Raw genomic sequence first — 20252 nt, 5'->3', positions numbered from 1 at the left:
GCCCTAGAAAATGCCAGGAGTACTATGGAATTGCAGAGGTCCGAAAGCCATGTGTTGCCTAGATACCTCCTTATTCTCTTTCTTGTTCATCGTTCAGTGCACGAAAAGAAGATAGTTACAATGTCATTTTATTTCCTCTTCAGAGGGCATTCAGTGAAAAAACTAAATAAAACCCTCAATCCCCAGAGAGGAAAAAGTACAAACCTTGGAAGGAAATGCGTCTTAAATTTGGTTTGGAACATCCTGGCTAGAATAACCAACAGAAGTACCAGTAGAACACTGGTAGCCGTAAATGCCACAATTTTCCATGTAGTCAGGAGGGTTTCCTGTGTATTTGGCCAGGTTTGCTCTGTTGCAAAAAATCAATAAAACATGTACATTAGATTACTATAGCTGTTTCATATTTATGTTGCAGTAGTGCTCAGAGATCCCAAGCAGGATCAGGGACTTGGGTTTTGTACAAACACAATGTCCCTACTTTGAAGGCATGTTGTCATAAATACTAGATTTTTCAGTGTCTTCCATGCTATTTTTATTAACGTGTTTTTATCTGGATTTATTTACAAACAAAATAAAGCAGATCTAGCAGTCATTTAATAATGCACCTTTTAGCAACCGTGGAGTGTGCCACTGAAAATTCAGGATCATAAGAGCAGAAAATACCTACATCTTACTAATGTTTCAAAATGAATCTGTAAAATTTAAAACATGTCAGAAACGTAATGCCTGTAATTATACCGGTAAAATAAAGGGTTAAATTCCACAGAAGTTGTGATCTTAGTGCTATTTTTTACCTGTTTTGACACAGTATACTTGATCTGAAGGAAACCATTCTCCTTTTTGGCAGGTGATGTATTTGTAGTCATTGGTAAGAGTATAACCAGGGTCACAATAGAATTCAACCACAGTTCCATGGTTATAACGTTCACAAGGCCGCGGATGGCAAATGTAATCTCCATGAATCACCATTGGAGGTAGGGGACAAACTTGGGCCAAAAGAAAAAAGAAAAAAAGAGAGTCAACAACAGCAACCATTTCATACAGAATATCTTCAGGGTGTAGTTCATATAACACCACACAAATGATCAAATACGGCCTCCCTTATAACTGAACCCCAAACTGTATTAATGTTACTGGGAGCCTGAATTCTGACTGAATGACCCACCATCTGATGTGTCCGGTACAGTGTGGGGGAAGGTATGTGATGCCCATAGCTGTGGCAGAAATGTGCAGATCCACACTTCAAGACCTTCTTCCCAGAACTCAGTGGCACGAAAATGTGACCTTTCTGTGGCCTTTTAGCCTCAGAGGTGGTAAAAATGAACAGGGGGAAATCATAATTAAGGCAGAAAATTACCACTCTGTAATCCCACTCTACCCTGGGGTTTTGTGGCAGGCGCCTTAAATAGAGAGCTGGAATTCAGAACGAAGGTCCTTTTAATACATATATCATTAACATTACAAAATAGTTATGAACAATAATTCCATTCTTAAACAGCTTATGTTATGAAGCCAGCTGTTGTGAAGTATACTGTGGTAAATACAATACTAACAATGTTGCTAAAGCAATTAAAGTCCCTAAAATATTATTTTAAAGCTGGTGGGGGTGTTATTAAAATATTATTTTAAAGCTGGAGTGTACCCTAGTCTTTAGAGCTGTGGATTAGGAACCAGGAGGTCCTGGGTACAAGCTCCCTCCCTCTCCCCTGGTTTAGGATTAGCCTGCCCCTTGGGAGTCTGATGCCCTTACTCAAGTCTAGTAGCATCTCACTTTGCAAGCAGGCCCTTGATTTCAATCAGCCTGCTTGGAAAATAAGGAATTAAATAAATGCACTCTGCCCCTCTATTAACAAAGCATACAGTCAAGGGCTATGCAAGTAAGACAGAACTCCAAGATACAGTAAACTCCTGTTAATTGGCTAGTAAGAGAGAGGGAGCCGTGCTAGTCTATATACTCTCAAAACAAAAAGCAGTCAAGCAGCACTTTAAAGACTAACAAAATAATTTATCATTGGGCATGTGATCAGCCAGAACTCTCAGATAACCAGCGTAACATCGGCAAACCCTGAGCCATGACTGGTTTCTGCTTTTTGTTTTGTTTTGAGACAGTCGCAGGGTGCTGCACAAGCCCTCCCAGGCTGAGCGGGTTTACTGGTAGCTCTCCACTCAGAGCTGGCAAGTGAGTCCCGCTGCACTGTGGCTGCTCCTCCCAGTGCCATTAGGGGCACTCACAAGGCCTTGGTGTCCAAGCAGGGGGTTGTCCATAAGGCAGCAGTCAGGAGCTCCTCGCGCCACACAGAGGCTTCCTGCACCCTGTGGTCAGGTGTGAGACTGCCAGTGGCTCCTGCTGGCCCCAGGGGAACAGCGGTTGCAGGGAGCTGGCTCTGCGGTGTGGGAGGAGCTGAACTTTCTTATGCGGGGGGGGGCACTGGCCTCTGCCTGTGCCTCTCCCCAGCTATTATCAATTAACTGAAATAGTTGCTTATCCAGCAACCTCCCAGTCCCAGGGTTGCCAGATATAATAGAGTTTACTGTAAACAGGATTTAAAAAAAGAAATCCAAAGAAAAATAAATCACTTTGCTGGGTACATAAATTAAATGAATGACTGAAGGAACATTTTTAGAAAATGCCAGGAGCTGAAAGTGTTTGAGTGCATTGCTTTTTTGTATAGGAGAGGAAAGTTGGTTATCAAAAATGACAATTAACATCAGATGACCTTGCTGGTTTGGTTGCTGTTTCTCAAAGCTGATGTCGCGATTAATAAAATTATTTCAATATTGAATTGAGTGTTCTGAGGGCCTAAGTGGTCTAAATTAGCTAAACGGGTCAGTTTATTTCCTTTTGGCGACTGTAACAAATAACCAACAGGCTCAGTGCCCTTTGAACAGGCTCTTGTATTAATTTCATGAATCTGCTGTGATGCAGTAAAGACCCACTGCACAGATTTAAATAATGAAAATGCCATTTCTCTCAAACAAAATCTCCACTGAAATCAGTTGCTTTTCTCTTTGAATCTTGTTACATGAATGATGGATTTCAAAAGCTTAAATAGAAAAACAAAAAAACAAAAAAGAAAGAAAACTCACAACGAGGCATTAAACAAAATTTCAAAAGGAGCTGATTATAATGTGAAGCACTGTCTATTCCTCATGCCCTGAAGACAAGCTTTGTTTGCATTTTCGCTTGCTAGGCTTAATAATAATATGAAATAATAATATGAAAACCAATACTCTGCATACTTTACAAAGCGGACTAAACCCAGGGGAAGCAGTAATGATTTATTAGGAACTCCACAAAAAGTCTGAAGAGATCGCTCTTCTCCCTAGCTCAAAGGAGGGACCCCAAGGCTACGTCTACACAGCTATTGCTTCTTATTTCAGAATAACACTGCAACACACAAAATGCTTATTGAAATAGGGCTCAGCTATTTCGAAATAGAACGTGTACGCACAATGGAGCCAATTTTGAAATAGAGCCATTGGATGCACTATGGCTTATTTCGAAATAGGCTCTATTCCCTGTCTGCACAGTCCCTATTTTGAAGTGGTTTTTTTTCAAAATAGGCGCTATTCTTCATGGAATGAGGCTTGCCTATTTCGAAATAAGCCAATCGCTTTTCATTGTCCAACCTCAGGGAAATGTGAAAACTAAATAAAGGACATAGACAAGTAATTCCACCTCAAAAATTCTTCAGTAATCTATGACACTAGTCATAACATATGCAAAGTTTTTTTACTCAGTACCAGCAAGTACTAGCACAAAAACAGCACTGTTTTTACATTATGACTTTTAAACGTGACAAGATTCTTTCAATATTTGTACATATCAATATTTTCAGCACTTCATAATGTTTTCTCAGACTTTATTTCAAGTAATTGCGCCCTCTAGCCTGGAGAACCTAAAATCACCTTCTTTTTGAAAAAGACTCTTTAAAAAGACAGGTTTTGAGTTCTTAACTCTAATTTTAAAGCTTTTCACTATGGCTGTGTCTACACAGGCACAAATCTTTGAAACAGCCATATTTCGAAGATTAGTAATGAGGTGCTGAATTGAATATTCAGCGCCTCATTAGCATTAGGATGCTTCCGGCTGCGTTGCTTCGAAAGCACCACTTTCAAAAGAGCGCAGCTCAGCGCGGCTACACGGGGGTCCTTTTCGAAAGGATCCACCCCTTTCGAAATCGCTTTATTCCGATCAGTGATCGGGATAAGGAGATTTTGAAAGGTGCGGGGTCCCTTTGAAAAGGACCCCGTGTAGCCGCGCTGAACTGTGGGTAGCCAAGATCAAATGAGTCTCATTCCTCTCTTTCTCTCTCTCTCTCTCTATATATGTGTGTGTTTCCTGAGAATTCAGTTTTTTATGGGCAATGGACATAGACTTCAGCAGAATTGTTATTGCTTTTGCAGATACAGACTAACACACTACCCCCTGATAGTTCTTCAAAATTTGCATATTGTATGGGTACTCTGAAGTCTGAAGTCTGTTAACTGAGATAATGAGACTTGTAATCCAGGTTAAATCATTATTTTTGTCAAGGCGTTTTGGAGCTGTGCATTTCAGCTGAAAAGCTAAATGATTAATGAGAAATAAACTACCTTTATCACCCCACAAATAGAAACAACAAACTTATCTGTCTAGTATAACAAATCCCTCCTGAGATATTCAACAGTGCAGGTGGGCAATGAAACTAAGAAAGCTCAGTTTGCCCTAAACTGGTGAGTTTTCCTCAGGTGCTAGAAAAGTTATTTAAGCTTTGCCTTGACTTTCACATTCAAGGCTGACAATAAATGCAAGGTAATCAGTTAATCCAGGGCATTTCAGAAGCTCATCTTCTGCCTTTGACTCAGAATCAAATAATATATTTTTCCACTAGTTAACAGTCTGCCTTCTGCTTCAGACTACCAGCTGCTTTTCTGTCTGTGTTAGGTTACTTTCAGAAAATTCCTTTGTGTGGCCTGGTTTTTAATGTTTCACATGGGAAGCAGGACATAACCAAAATGTAGGCGCTTTGAAGAAGAACAACAACATTTTGTTCTAAATGTGCTGTGCATCCCTACTTGTTATTTTTAAAGGATGAAAAAGAATTTAGATCAGCCCTTATCACAAGGACAGCGGAAGTAATTGCTGCAGTGGGCAGAGAAAGCTCTTTTTCAGATTTCACTTCAATAATAATGGAGATCTGAAAATCTCTGGCATGCCTGTGAAGTGCATACCATCTGTGCACAGATCAGGAGGGAGAGGAACCTCTCCTGCTCCTCTTGTTTGTCATGCTCATATACCCAGAGAGCCAAACCAACAAGCTGGACACCTGAAATCCAGCCACCTGCAATTCTCCCCTTCCATGAGCATTTTTAGTCTCCCCCAGTATACTACAAAAGCAACGAAACTTTGTATTAATTAAACTTCCATTAGATGCCTGTCTACTTATTAGTTGGTACCATCGGCAAAACTCCCACCCTCTCTGTAATTAATGTGAAGCAGATGGCAACAGAAAAACAAGGTGATTTTCACATATGTTCCACAGCAGTGCTTTTTTTCCAAGAAAAAACGGTTCTGGAACTCAATCCCCAAACTGTCCCCCAGCCAGAACTCAAGCCTCAAACTGCACCCCTGCCTGCTGGAACTCAAGCGCCAAACCACCCCTCTGCTCCCAGGCTTAACACACCCACCCCCCGCAGCCCCAAACTGCATCCCCTCTTGCCCCAGGCAGCTTAACCCCCGGCAGTCCCACACTGCATCCCCTCTCGCCCCTGGTGGCTTGAACCCTCCCCCCGCAGCTGCAATCCACACACCCCTCACCTCCAGGCTCAACCTCTCACTGCCCCTCCCCCTGGGTGGCTTAACCCCTTCCACAGCCACAAACTGCCCCCATTCCACTCCCAGGCTCAACTGTGCAGCTGTAATCTGCCACCCTAAAAGAGGGACTCTGACCTCTCTGACAAGAGCCCAGAAGAGGGTGAAACAGCCACAGAGAGCAGAGGTAGCTCTACTGGCAACCTAGAGACAGAGAAGAAAAGTAGGAAAGTGCCCAGTCAAACAGTAACGAGCCAGAGCAGGAGCTGGAAATGATGGTTGGGCATAGGGACCCTGGGCTGGAACACAGAGTAGTGGGCAGGCCTGGGTTCCCCAAACAGCCACAGAAGTGGCATAGTCTGAGCAGTGGCACTGCCTGAGACCATTTGTCCAGAGCGATACACCAGAAGGGGAAACCCAGGGACAAACCACACGCAGAAAGCATCCAAAGTCTAGAGACAGACACACACTACAACAACTGAAGGAGGAGGGGCCAGACTGGCTGAGACCTAATCCCTCCATGAGGCACCACAGGAGAGAATCACTGCAGGAGAGAGTCATAAATACCATCACAGAAGGTTGAACATGGAAGAATATGCAACTGGATAGCACCTTTCATGCTATCATCTCCTAGCTCCTACAAACACCAGTACAGTAAGCTTCACAACATTGCATGCATATGTTACAGCTGAAGAATAGAAACATAGAAGAGTTAAGTGACTGGTTGAAGATTACACAGCACGCTAACAGGTAGTCAGCAGTAGAATCCTGGTCTCCTGACACCCAGCTCTAGGCACGAGACCAAACTTTCTTAATTCCGTATAATTTCCAAGAACATCTGTTTGTGTCCAAATTGTAAGATTCACAGACAAACTAGCTACATTAACATAGCACAGCAAGCTAAGTGTTCACATGGTGAGCAGCGCTTTCCACCTTGCAGAAATTGTGAAATGAGTTGAATAATTATGTTTTTAATGAAAACCTGCTTTTCTAGTTTGCCTCCGACAAACGCATCTTGCTGAAAATTGGTATCAGTGTGACACCAGCTGTAGGAGCCTAAGTGAAAAATTACAAAACTGGCTTCCATTCTGTTTGTATAATAGATCCACACTGGAAATAACTTACAGTTCTTTAAGAATCACTCCCCTTCACTGTGATTAGGGGCAAAACTAATGGGTTCAGATCTGCTAGTCCGCACTCATGCAAAACTCCCACAGGAGTTTCAGACTGGTCTGTAAGACCATGATTAGTAGTACAGCCATTTGCAGCACAGCAGCCAGAGAACTGCTGATCTTAATTAAATCCCATGAACACATTTCACAGTTTATACATGGCAAATCACACACCTCCTGATCTTTTGCACAGAGGCAATAACTTAAACAAATACAGCTTTCATTTAAGCTACAGATTCTGGTCAAGACCTTGCTGAGGTGCTAGGGAGTTAACAAAACTCATAACTTTGCAAGAAGGGACTCTGTCATTTTTTAAAGTTATTTATTCATGTTTGAATAAATTTATGTGCTCTGCTAGGAGTGAATGGCTGTTTGGAGCACCAGGGCTCAATTTCAGCAAGTAATATATCAGTCAGTCACAACATTACCTACCCGCCGAAGATTTTTTTCCTTCTGTAAACATACACCCCAATGAACTCAGTACTTCGCTGAATGATGATGCATCATCCATTTAAAACCTCCAATGTCCGACATTAAATAGTTGGTCTCTCTATTCAGGCGCAACATTTGTAGGTGTGAGTCCAGTTTGACATTTATAATTACTTGCGTGTCCAGTTGATGTCATTTAGGCATCCCTCTACATGAACTGCTGCAACAGTCAGCTACTGTACTTAAGTGTCCAAGCACTTGCAATTGCATCCACAAAGAATCAAAGGCAGGAGTCCAAACTGGAGCTCGGTTCCAAATCTGGCCTTTTATTTGCTTTCACTCCAGGAAAGCCCATCTTTCTGGGCCAATGCTGTCTGGCATGCGTGGTGGATGTGGAGTTAATAATTTACGAAAGCTGAATGTTGACTTGTGCAGACTGTTTGTGGTTTTAAATCCTTTTTCTTCTAAATAGTTTGCTCCTAACTAGGGCAATAAACAGTGCTTTAGTTTGAAGAAAGCTGTCTGTCACTACATACACCAGGGGACAGAGAGTTCCTAAGGGCAGAACCATGGGTGCTGAATCCATCCAGAAGTGCTGAGTAAGCATGACTCAGAATCTGATCTAAGCATGCAGGAGAGGTAAATCATAGAACACTAGAACTGGAAGGGATCTTGAGAAGTCATCAAGTCCAGTCCCCTGCCTTCATAGCAGGACCAAACACTGTCTAGACCATCCCTGATAGATGTCTATCTAACCTGCTCTTAAATATCTCCAGTGCTGGGGATTCCACAATCTCCATAGGCAATTTATTCCAGTGTTTAACAGCTCTGACAGTCAGAAAGCTTTTCCTAAAGCACAAGGCCTGAGGGATGGTCTCAGAGGTTAATTTGTAGCTTCACAAATAACAAGCAATCCAGTAGCACCTTCAAGACTAAAAAGTGTATAAGGCCATGAGCTCTGGTGAGTAAGACCCACTTCTTCAGATCATGATTTACCCACTAACACTCATCGCTTAATAAATGCATTAGTCTTTAAGGTGCTACGGAAGTGCTTGTTACTTGTAAGGCCTGAGGGAATGCACTCAGAGAGACCAGGAAGGGAACAGAGGTTCAGCTTACAGCCTTGCAACCTGATGGAACCTGACTTCAAGAGTTGAGTCTGATCCTCTTGGCCTTCTGTTGGGTAGGAGCTGATCATCTCCACTTGCCCATGAGACTGGAGGGCTAAGACAGCGTGCCCTGCTTTTTCCAGGCACTGCTGCCTTGCTGTGCTGCAGAGGAAGTGTGTCGATGCAGTATAGCAAGGCAGCATGTGCAGGGCAGGGGGCTGGCATCGGGCATGCAGCCACTGCTGAGCCAACTCCAGAGGCAGGAGGTGGCCAGTGACAGACCATGGGCATGGGAAGTCCCCACTAGGCAGAGCCCCTCAAATGCAGTGGTGGCACGGACACAGGTTTGGGTCAATTCTGAATATATTTAGGTTGGCTGTGGTTGGCCTGGGCTTTAAAATTAAATCAGAGCAGATTCTAATGCAGATACCAGCATACAAGGCCAGGGTGGTATCACAGCACTGGTGACATCATTCTGATTCCAACCATTTGTTTGCTTTCAGTCTCTTCTATTCATGAGCTGAGTTTGAAATGTTGACACCTGCCTAAAAGTGAATTAACCAATGTAACATGTCATACAGATTTTAGGTTTCATAGTGAGACAGACAGATCTTCAGCCAGTGTTAATTAGCATAACTCCAGTTACTTGCAGCTAACAATGTTGTACCAATTTCCACTAGACAAAGAGCAGGCCCCGTAATGGCACTAAGTGGACTGAAAATCAATAAATACATCTTGATGCACAGACTAATACTTCTATCTCCAGTGACACAGCACAGTGCTCTTGTACTGCTAGAGGTGCACTGCAAGATAATGTTTAAGTTCAACATAAGACAACCCTTAGGGAGAAACTTGATCTGTTTTCCCCTCTAAGCCTTCACACATTTGCAACCCCATGGAAAAAATGTATCATGCATCTGTGGGCAAATGTGAAACATGAGGGGAGGAATTATAGTTCCATAAAAGAGCTTCAATGTCTAGCCAATTTGGGAAAGGCAAAGAAGTTTATGCAAAGAATGCAGGTGCTACAGCAGGTGTAAAAATGGTGATTTACTTTCACTTGTTAAAAGACCTAAAAAGGAACAGACTACAAGTTATTCCTTTGTCTCCCATGCAGTGCTAGGAACAATGCAGAGTGCCTCAATTCCAAGACAATGAATATAAAAGAACATTTCTACAAAGAAGGTGAAGTAATTTGAAATGTAGTAAGATTGTTCCACACACTAATCATTCCCCCCAAGTTATGAATGTAGACTTGGTTAATTTAAAAATAAGAAGCACTGTTTTCCTTGGATTTTTCAAAAATCCTATTTGGAAATGTGTAGAATACACATAATTTTGCAACCAATATAAGGAAACCACTCACTAACCTCATTAGACTGTAAACTCCTTATTTTCTGCCCAGTTCTGACTCTCACTCATGTTAATAATCAGAAAGCTTGCTAAGACACAGATCTTATCTTTTTATATATCTATCAAGTGCCATGGCATAATATTGTCCTATGGCACAATATCATCAACAGGGTTTAGATCAATGAAGTCTGCCGCCCCTTGAAGTAACAGGAGCAGTTCAAGGTTGTTGTTTCTATTGGAACAGAAGGGGAGGCTGAGACACCCACATTGCCAGTGAGTTTCACAGCAGTTGCTCAAACAGCGAAGAAATGAAGAGACTCAGACTTTGGCTCAGTTCCATGTTCTGCAGGGGTATGTACTGAGTGGTTACACACTCCTCTGTCTCCACCCTCTCCCTGTCCCCTTCTGTTTCTATTCCCGACAAGTCAATGTCCCACTCCATAACTATCGCCTCTCGACACCTCCCCATTCTCCTCTGCCCAACTCCTACCTTAACTCTCCTCCCTCAGGTCTTGTCCTGTCCCCTGCTCCACATCTCTCTTCTCTAAATTCTACCCTCCATCACCTGCCCTCTTCTCCTGCCATGCCCTTCTCTCACTTACCCTTCCAACTGTCCTACTGTGCCTCCCACAGATCCCACTCCTCCCCACACTCCCACTTCCTACTGTTAATTGCCCTTTGCTCCTGGGTCCCAGCAGGGGAAGTATTAAGAACACAAGACAGACCGTCTCCCTGCTCTCAGTTCTGTGCCTGGCATCACAGCTGCTCCAAGCAGCTAGGAGGAGCGTATGCAGAAAAAGTTCAGTAAAGCCCCTGAGATGGCACATGTAAAGTCTGGCCAGTATTTAGGCAGTGTGTGGGGCTGAGCACACTCAGTGCCAATGGAATCTTTGGAGAATTTAGCTGCTAAACTGTAACAAGCCTCTTCTGAGCACACAGAAGCAGATTTTCCAGTGTCGTAAAGTGAATACGTCTGTGTGGATTTTCACAGGGATGGCAAAAGCATGTTACTGGCACAAACGGCATGCCGCAGCAAATTGCAAATCCTTCCTCCAAAGCTAGGAGGCTTTCAAGCTTTCCAACAAAATCTTTGTAAGACCTTTATCATGGGCAAAGCAATATATTAGCTCTTTATTCTTAGAGATGTTTGAACCATTTTAGCTGAAACTCCATAAAGCAATTCATCTGGAGGCACACACTTAGCATGTAAAAAGTCACTAAAGAGGCAAAGAACGGAGTCTGTCTCCAAGGTAAAAAAGAGCATTCCCCCAAGAAGTGATAAACCCTCCTTGACCACAAGAGAGGAATTCTCACAGGGTGGTGAAAATATCAATCTCTGGCATATACTGTGGAGAATCGAAGTGTCCATCTCCGAGTCATAGTTAAGAGAGAGGTGTCTGATGAGGTCTGAGGTCTGCTGTGATGTTTCAGAGGCCTGGGAGGTAGACTGCTAAAATCTGGATATTGTGGGCTAGTCTCCAGTTTATAGCTTTGGTGCAGAAGAATGGGGCATGTTGTTCCTAACAGTAGTAGTAATAATAGTAATGGTCTTAATCTGCAGCAAGAGAGATTTAGATTAGGTATTAGAAAAAGATTTGTAACCAGAAGGATAATGAAGTTCTGGAATGGACTACCAAGGCAGGCCATGGAATCGCCATCATGGGAGATTTAAGACCAGATTGTACGAACACCTTTCACAGATAGTATAGGTTTATTTGGTTGTGCCTCAGTAGAAAGGATGGATTTGGTAACCTTGAGGTTCCCTCCATATCTACATTTCTATTATTCTATAATATTGGATATGAAGCATGGGAGTGCTGTTCAGTGACTGGAGAATTAGGTGGGAGACAGGACCCCTGGAGCTTAATGCTTCTCAATTCAGTCACTCAGGGCAAAGTTTTCAAATGTGAATACCTAAAGTTAATTTTGAGGTGCTGCATGGAACTTTACGAGTTCTGTGTTCCAACTACATCAGTCCCACATGGCACTTATGAAATGGAGTTGTCAGTTATAAGGCTGTCCTATCCATACAGAAACAGAAAGGTCCCAAAAATCTCAAGATTCGTGTAATATAAGAAATAGTAGTAGTCTGTTGGTCACCCTTATATATGGAATTTCAAATAATCACCAGGAAGAAATTGGTCAGTGTTACAGCAGAACAATAAGCCCTGTATTAAAAGTGACCATGGGGAAGGATGATTTTGGGATTAAAAGCCTGAATCAGGACTCAGGAGGGTTAGGTTCAATTCCTAACTCCGTCGCAGACTTCCTGTGTGATCCTCGGTCTCAGTTCCCCAGCTGTAAGTTGGAGACGATACAGCTTTGCCTTTCCCACCCTTAATTTGTCATTTCTATTTAGACTGTAAAATCTTCATGGCAGGCATTCTCTCATATTCTCTCTATATCTTTAAGAAGTTTCACACAATGGAACTACATGTGCTAATATAATACAAATGGCACATGGTCCCATTAAAGTTAACAGGAGCTTTGCCATGAACTTTGATGGGAGCTGTAACAGGCAGTTTAGATTCTCATTTGTGTTAGGTGAGGGCAGGGAAGTGACACAAATTTTTCATTATTGTATATTTGTATTTGTGGGTTTTAATGCTTCTGTCTAACCCATCAAAGACTTGCTTCTGGCTTATCCTGCTTATTCTGTAGTTTCTTTTAGGATATCTGACAGTTAGTCTCACTCTAATAATTTTATCTGAAAGAAGCATTTCATGTTCCAAAAAAAAAATTGAACAAGGTTGCTCTGTAGTTAAATTTCTAGGATGTTAGATATGAAAATCAATCATTGTAGGTGGAACTGTTGCATTGCAAAGCCCTTTCAGAATTTTGGAAACTGGACTGTTAATTAAAAATAAGAAATACTCCAGTATTTTTGGGTTCAGGATGAACCTCTCTAATCCAGCACCCTGGGGGCCTGACTAGTGCCAAACAAGAGAATTTGCTGGATCGTGGGAGGTCAATATTGTCTAGCAGCATTAGCAACACTTCCACTACTTACTGGGCTCTTAGAATACATTTAGGGGTAAATTACAGCTGAGTAGCAGCTCAGAACACTAACAGACAGGACTGGAGGCTGGAAATAAACGTTATGGGACCATAGGTAACTTGGCCACCCCCATGATAAGTGATCATCAGGCTAAATAAAATCATTTCAGAGTATGGATGTTTCTAGATGAGAGAGTGCCGAACCAGAGAGTTTCAACCTGTAGCACATCCACTACTATTAAGGCAAAATCATTCAGTATTAGATTGTGCACACACTTGACATGCAGGCTGAAATAAAACTTGGTACTTGGTATCTGCAAAAGCGTTTAGTCCAAAATGGTACAGTGCTGAAACCTTCAGATATGCAGGTTGTATTTATGCGAATATAAATTCATTAACTTTCTCAGCATTTCATTTGAAAGATAGCAGATTATATATCTTTTAGATTTTAAGTATAAACAATCTTCATTGTTACAAATGTTAGCTATTATGATTAGCATACTGACAGAACACACATTATGTAAGTAACTAACAATCAAGCTATGTGATGTCCCAGATTACACATTATACCCACAAAACAAAACAGGAGCTTGAACAGATGCTCTTTTTTACGTCCCCAAGAAAGAGTGTGCCAAAAGAAAGCTAAAAATTGTAGCCCTGGGTTCAAATAAAATATATCAAGTTAATTGTCCAAAATTAAAAAGAAACAAGCACGCAGTTTTACCTTCCACATCAAGGCACCTGGGTGAGCTATGTGACCAGATAAGGTTATACATGCACTCAAGGAACGCTGTCCCCTTTAGTTTATATCCAGGAAAGCACTGATAATATACCACTGTTCCCACTGGGAAGGAGGACTCGAACTCAGATATGTTAATGTAACTATGAGGAAGAACCAGTGGCCTCAGGCAACCTGCAAATTAAGAAAAGGAAGGTATCTTTTATTAGGAGGTGCTTATCTTAGTCATTATAAATCATTTTGATTATGGTTCCCAAGTTGCTAAGTACATTACTTCCCATTCTCCCCACAGCGAGTGGCATTCCTACTTAAATCTTTCTCTCAGATGCTCACGTGTCATTACCTCCTTTCAAGGTCTTTTATTGCTGAACCCGCACATTGTGCCAGGACAGGATACATCCTCTGCAAATCCAACATGGTATTAATGACAATTGCAATGTTTAGTTTTGCACATTCACCAGTTCAGCAGTTGTCACTAATTATGAGGTGGAATCCTTAATGAATAAAGACTATTACTTGTGTAAAACCATAGGTTTTACTCCTGTCCTCAAAAAAGCCACCCAGAGGTTATATTTAATACTGACATTGAGGCTGTTATAGGATGTGAACAGCAGCAAAAGAAGCCAAATTTTTAAAAAATGAGTAGTGATTTTGGAACTCCAATTTGAGATAATTTAGAGGACCCTGATTTTCAAAAAGCACTCAGTGCACTCACTTCCAGGAAATCAGGCCTTTCAAGGTGTTTCAGATTGGGCACCCAAAAATGGAGACATTTAAACACAGCAGTCATTTTTAAGAACGATGGCCAGAGCTGATCTAGAACAGGACAAATTTACTTTCAGTGGAGTTACACCAGGGATGAGTTTGGCCCAGAATGATTAACTCTAGGAGGGTTTTGTAATTTTGGCGCCCTGAATGGGGAACTGGCAACAGATGACTTCACAAATGAGATGACATTTGAAATAAATGGAAATTAGCTACATCATCTCTCACAGCTTACTAATATTTCATTCATATATATGCAAACAACGTTGTAAGTGGATATTGAGAGTTGAGATTTCAAGTTGGGTGCTGAAATAAACCAGAATTATTTCGCTCACTTCCTTAAAAATGACCCTCTGGGTAATGACTAATGATGTTGATTTTTAGCTTGCAATGATTTTCTGGAATGATGATTAGCGGCCTGGGAATGAAAAAAACCTTATGAAAATTTATGAAACTAATAGCAGCCATTTGTTGTGGCAACAACCACAGTTAATAGGCCTCTTGTCACTATCAGAAATTCCAGAAGGATGGCCACATGGATTCCTATAATTTTAAGCCTAGTCACACAACTGTAAAAAAACTGCAGTCTTTGTCTTTATCACAAGAAAAGCTACAGGATAAATCTGCCAACTTGAGTACATCCTGCAAAGTGCTGGGCACCTTCAACTCCTTTGGCTTGAGATCCACAGCTACCATTTTAAAGGAGGTTTAAACAGCGTACTACAATGGGAGACATCTGAACTGCAATTTATGCTCAAATTCGATACTTTGAGGCTTCTCCTTAACAGAGATAATAATAACCTCATGCACAACAAAGACTGCTTCCCTACCTTTGACATTCGTAGTGATCTCAGGCAGGACACTTACAATTAGTAATTTTCTCCTCTCCTCCCCTGCCTTCATCCCACCCCCTTCTGTCCCATGTATCTGATTTGTCAGCTTTTATTTCATTTTTTTGGACCTCTGTGTTATAAAACCATCATGCCATTTCCAGTATAGCACTATCTCCAGATCTGAAGAAGTGGGTCTGCCTCATGAAAGCTCATCACCGAATAAACTATGTTGTTAGTCTTTAAAGTGCTACATGACTGCTTTTTTGTTGCTGTGGATACAGATTAACATGGCTACCTCTCTGTTACTATTTTAAAGGAGCAGGTTCTAAACCAGATTAAAAGCAGGAGGATAATTCAGGGCACTGGCCACTGCGGGAAGTGGGAAGGGGACAGAAACTCCTTGCAACATGTTCAGGCCTGAGCACAATGGCTTTCAATATTAGTTTTCCTGGTTTAATAATCATCCTGCTCAAATAAAGCCCCAAAGACCCTATTTATTGTCTATTGCCTTCTCTTCTGGACCAAACATGAAATGCCTTCACTTCTGTAAACAAAGAATACAGATTATATAAATGAGCCAAGTTTACTTTCAATGGAATTATACCACAATGAACTTTGCCTCTTGGCCACATTTCGAAAGGTATTTATGTCTCTGGAGATGCAGGTTTGGATTTCCAGATAAAAATGCCAGAGTTCTGGAACACAGACCCCATTGGAGCACTGTGTAAGTACAAATTTAATAGTACTTTGTAAAATGTAGTATTGAAGCCTGGTTATAATTTCTTGTGCGACTGTACATGACCCGCAGAAAACCATCGTACAAATGATCACCAATCCCACAGTGGTATAGTAAACCTAATTTGCCCATTCCTTGGATATTTAAACTAGTTTCATAGAAAGACAGTCTCCCATTCCTGGAGGTAAGAAAGTTTGGAGGGAGGCCCCTCTCCAATATGTCGACATGTTATATAAAAATATGAAACTCAGTCTTATGGTGCAGTTAAATGAAGGGCTATCCAGAAACAAGGAGTCTCCTATTTTCACCAGGAGTTTGGAAACTTTAATTCTGGAAGAATTCAGTTTAAAAAAAATCAAGAAAGAGGGTAGCCTCTCCCAGTGGTTCACAATTCTCAATGATCCACCAAACATTTTTCCCTTTAACACAAATAAAATCATGTCATTCTGCAAACGCAACTGTGTAATTTGGAAATCAATCCAAAAAGACAGTCTGTGTTATTACACTTCAGACAAATGCACTCTGAAAGGGTATGTTTACATTAGAGCTGAAGATATACAGACATACTCACCCTAGCTTTGAATCAGCACCCTAATAATAGAAAACAGTTTATTAGGTGAGCTTTCGTGGGACAGACCCACTTCTTCAGACCACAGCCAGACCAGAACAGACTTGAGTCTGTTCTGGTCTGGCTATGGTCTGAAGAAGTGGGTCTGTCCCACGAAAGCTCACCTAATAAACTATTTTGCTAGTCTTTAAAGTGCTACTTGACTGCTTTTTGTTTTGATAGTATCTAGACTAGCACGGCTTCCTCTCTGTTACTAATAATAGAAATGTAACTACATCAGTGCAAGTAGTGGGAGGTGCTGGCTGCCCTGAGGATACAGCTAACATCTTGGGTGGGGTTATATTTGGGTGGCTAGCCTGGCCTGTTGCTTGTGCCATCACAGCTATGCTTCTAGTTGTAGTGTGTTAACACAACCAGAGTCCAGGTTTGCCTAGTTACACCACCAGCTTCAGGGTAGGCGCACCCAAATCAGACCCAATCAGATTTATGGGACACACTCCTGCTTTGCACAGAAGAGAGGTCATGTTGCCTCTAATCTTCAAAGGTATTTAGGCACCTAACTCCCATTGAAATCTATGGGAGTTGGGCACTGAAATACCTTTGAGGGCATCAGTTACCAAGCTCACCTTCTCTCACCCAAATCCCAAAAATACAATTAGAACGTCATATACATTCTCTCCTATTTTTAAACAAGTTAAGTTTCTCTATTCTAACAATTTTCACTGTTTTTTCCTTTGATAAAATCGTTAACTTGACAAATACACACGCTATGTCTACACGTGCTGCTTCTTTTGGAAGTGGCATGGTAATAAGCCATCCAGAAGATGTAGATATAAATTTCCTGCACCTCACCAGCATATGGGCACACGATTCAGAGACCAGAAGAGCTTCTGGACTCCAGAATACACGTGCGGACGTGCAACCCATGGGGAACATCCAGAAGGAAACCCTCCATCTGGAAGCCCCCTCTTCCTCAAAATTTTGGGTAAAAAGGGGCTTCTGGAAGGAGGGTTTCCTTCCGCAAGATCCCCATGGGCCACGCATCCACCCATGAATTTGGAGTCTGAATGACATGCCCGTGTGCTAATGAGGTGCAGGAAATTTACATCTGCGCCTCATTAGCATCTTCTGGATGGCTCATTACCATGTCGCTTCTGGAAGAAATACAGAAATACAGGGGGTTGCCGTTCACTTCTAGTTAACTTAAATCCGTCCCAACTCAGTTACTGTCAGCACTCTCAAATGTCTGAAACCATTGGGCCCATTTATCATTTACACCAAGACCACTTTACACAGCTCCAGCAACTTAAGGGGGGCCTTAGTGCAATAAGAATCAATTCCACAGTAATTTCTGGGCAATCTATAATGAGCTGGCAGTTCATCCCAGAATCAGCACTCGTGATGGTAATCCTAACAGACAGGCTATACCAGTACAGCTGGTAACTCCACAACAAGACTTGAGAACCACTGGAGAGAAGTGTAAGGGAGCCTGCACTGTGACTGGCTATCTTGTATCTGTTTCATAGTTACAGGATTTCAGTCTAACGGTACTGATCTCATACCATGTACTTGCACTAAATATGGTTAATGTTGAATTAAGGAGAAGAACTGAAGTTAGCTTTTAGGAGGCAATATGAAGCCATTGCAGATGAGGCATGTGTAGCAGCAGTCATCTCCTGTTCCATGGTTTAGACACCACACTTAAGAAAAGCAATGAATACTACTGTTCATCTGAATAAGAGCCCAGAAAAAATTCCACTTGTAAGCTGTGTAATCAGGTCGCCTAACTGCAAAACAAAGTCTTTGAGTCTCTCATTGTTTGTTTCAAAGTGGCAGGTGCACTTAAAACCACTACACACAAATGCCCTTTGCACAAGCATACAATAGTGCAAAGTGCATTCACCATTCTGTTGGAAAAAGTGATTATTTTCTTAAGGGCTCCACTTTTTCTGCTAATACCCACAGATACAATTAATCTCCAAGACATGTTCAAAGCAATATTGGGTTATTATAGATGCTTAACGTCAACATGATGGTGCCACATGGCATCTAGAAGACCTTTCTTTGTGAAATACCTAAAGACTCTGCAGCACATTAAAGAAAATAAAGTCAGAATAATTACTCAAGGGCTTGCTTCTGCTATATTGGCCACAGAGTATTTAACTGTCTGTTTTAAGTGAAATTTGATGTTTTTCTGCTCTCCCTGCATTAAAAACATTAACAGAATAATAGGAACGATCAAACAGCCATTTGCACCATGCTGACATGTATAATGTTCACTGTTTTTTGCGGTCCTCAACATCATTAAAATACAATAGTTCATCATTGCATTCCAAGATGTGTTCTAAAGTTAGGGATATAACCTGGTAACCTGGACATCCCTGATTCATACTGATTTGGGCTGACAGGGAGGCTCAGCACTCTCACATCTAACTCCCAAAAAACAGTATACTTCCCAAATTGTATTACATACAGAAGACATGTCTAGATAAGGAAAACAGGTCAAGGTAAGGTGCAGACCCAGGTTAACACTTTTTGTCTTGATTAATATGGTCAAGATGAACGTGAGGGAGCCAAGGATCAATCTACATTAGCTAAGTTATAGCGCTAATCTGTACCCATGGAAGAGAAAAGGGTTGTGGTTAGGCTAGGGTAATAAACACATGACCAATAATGGCAGCTCAGCCTCAATCACTCTTCTCAATTCCAGACGAACTCAAGCTTTAATTTCTCCTTCTCATACACCATCATTAGCACTAATGACTTGACTGGCTAAATTAGACCCTGTGCAACTGCACAGTGCTTGGTCAGTATCCAGGGGTATAAATGACTGAAAACACGGTAAGTCACTCTGTTCATAACGCACAAGATGGAATAGATTCTAACTTGCTCTCTTCTAGTTGCATCAGCTCTATAGGGTTAAAGAAGTGTAAGGCAGTAAAAAAAGCCCAGTTCTTTCACTAAAGGAAGTAGTGGTTAGGTTTTGATGATCCAAAGGGCCTTATGCTGGCCTAATGGGGTGAATTTCAACCTGTTTCATTAAAAGAAGAGAGATGGCTAACTCAGATTTTACATTAGGAAATAAATAACAAAATTTAACATTACATTTTAAAGTAAAGTTATGATGGAATGTGGAATTTTGCTTTCAAAAGTGAATAATGGGAATGAGTAAATCCAAAAGCGTTTGCATAAATACTTTTAGAATACCATACAACTTGATCTGTCAGCCCATTTTGATCCTCTTTATTTGCGGGAAAAAACTGTTGATAAACTATTACAAGGTGCAAGAGCTGTAAAACAAGGTGTTCTGGTGTACTGTACCTTGACAAATGGGCAGATTATCCCACATTCCATCATCTTGACATACTGAAACCACGTTGTCTAAGTCAGGGTAACGGATCTGGAATCCTTCATGACAGCTGACTATTAACTTATCTCCAATCCTGTATGTCTTGTTATGAACCTCTGCATCTTCAATATGCGGAACAAGGCAATCTGTGACTTAATAAAAATACATATTATTACTTTAGTTATTAAAAAAAAAAACAAAAAACTGTGGCCAGCTGCTCAGTAGTGAAGCTTGTAAGGAAAGTTTACCCATAATATAACTGTTCTGGTTAAACACCTTGCTGTCTGCAAAGTACAAAATGCAATTCAGTTAATATACACTTATCTAGTCATTCATCAGTACCATATTCCACTGTATGATTGTAGAGTATGAGGTGTTATAATGTGAATACATATTTCCAATCCTTAT

At 41.3% G+C, this 20252-nt stretch overlaps 1 protein-coding gene across 3 annotated transcripts in view; it reads right to left on the bottom strand.

The window, feature by feature from the left end:
- Positions 1–20252, bottom strand: part of SUSD4 (sushi domain containing 4) — a 122296-nt gene that overhangs the window by 6541 nt on the left and 95503 nt on the right. For 2 of the 3 annotated variants that reach the window (XM_074989910.1, XM_074989909.1), the window contains 4 exons: positions 19817–19996; positions 13579–13767; positions 795–986; positions 205–349 (listed from right to left, as the gene is read on the bottom strand). In XM_074989910.1, coding sequence (XP_074846011.1) covers positions 205–349; positions 795–986; positions 13579–13767; positions 19817–19996 — 706 coding nt within the window. The remainder of the gene's footprint in view (positions 1–204; positions 350–794; positions 987–13578; positions 13768–19816; positions 19997–20252) is intronic. The other variant, XM_074989911.1, reaches the window with a different exon arrangement.

This window comes from Carettochelys insculpta, chromosome 3, assembly GCF_033958435.1.
Source record: "Carettochelys insculpta isolate YL-2023 chromosome 3, ASM3395843v1, whole genome shotgun sequence".
Taxonomy (NCBI): Eukaryota; Metazoa; Chordata; order Testudines; family Carettochelyidae; genus Carettochelys; species Carettochelys insculpta.
The sequence above is the reverse complement of the archived record's forward strand: the minus strand, read 5'-3'. Positions and strand labels throughout refer to the sequence as shown.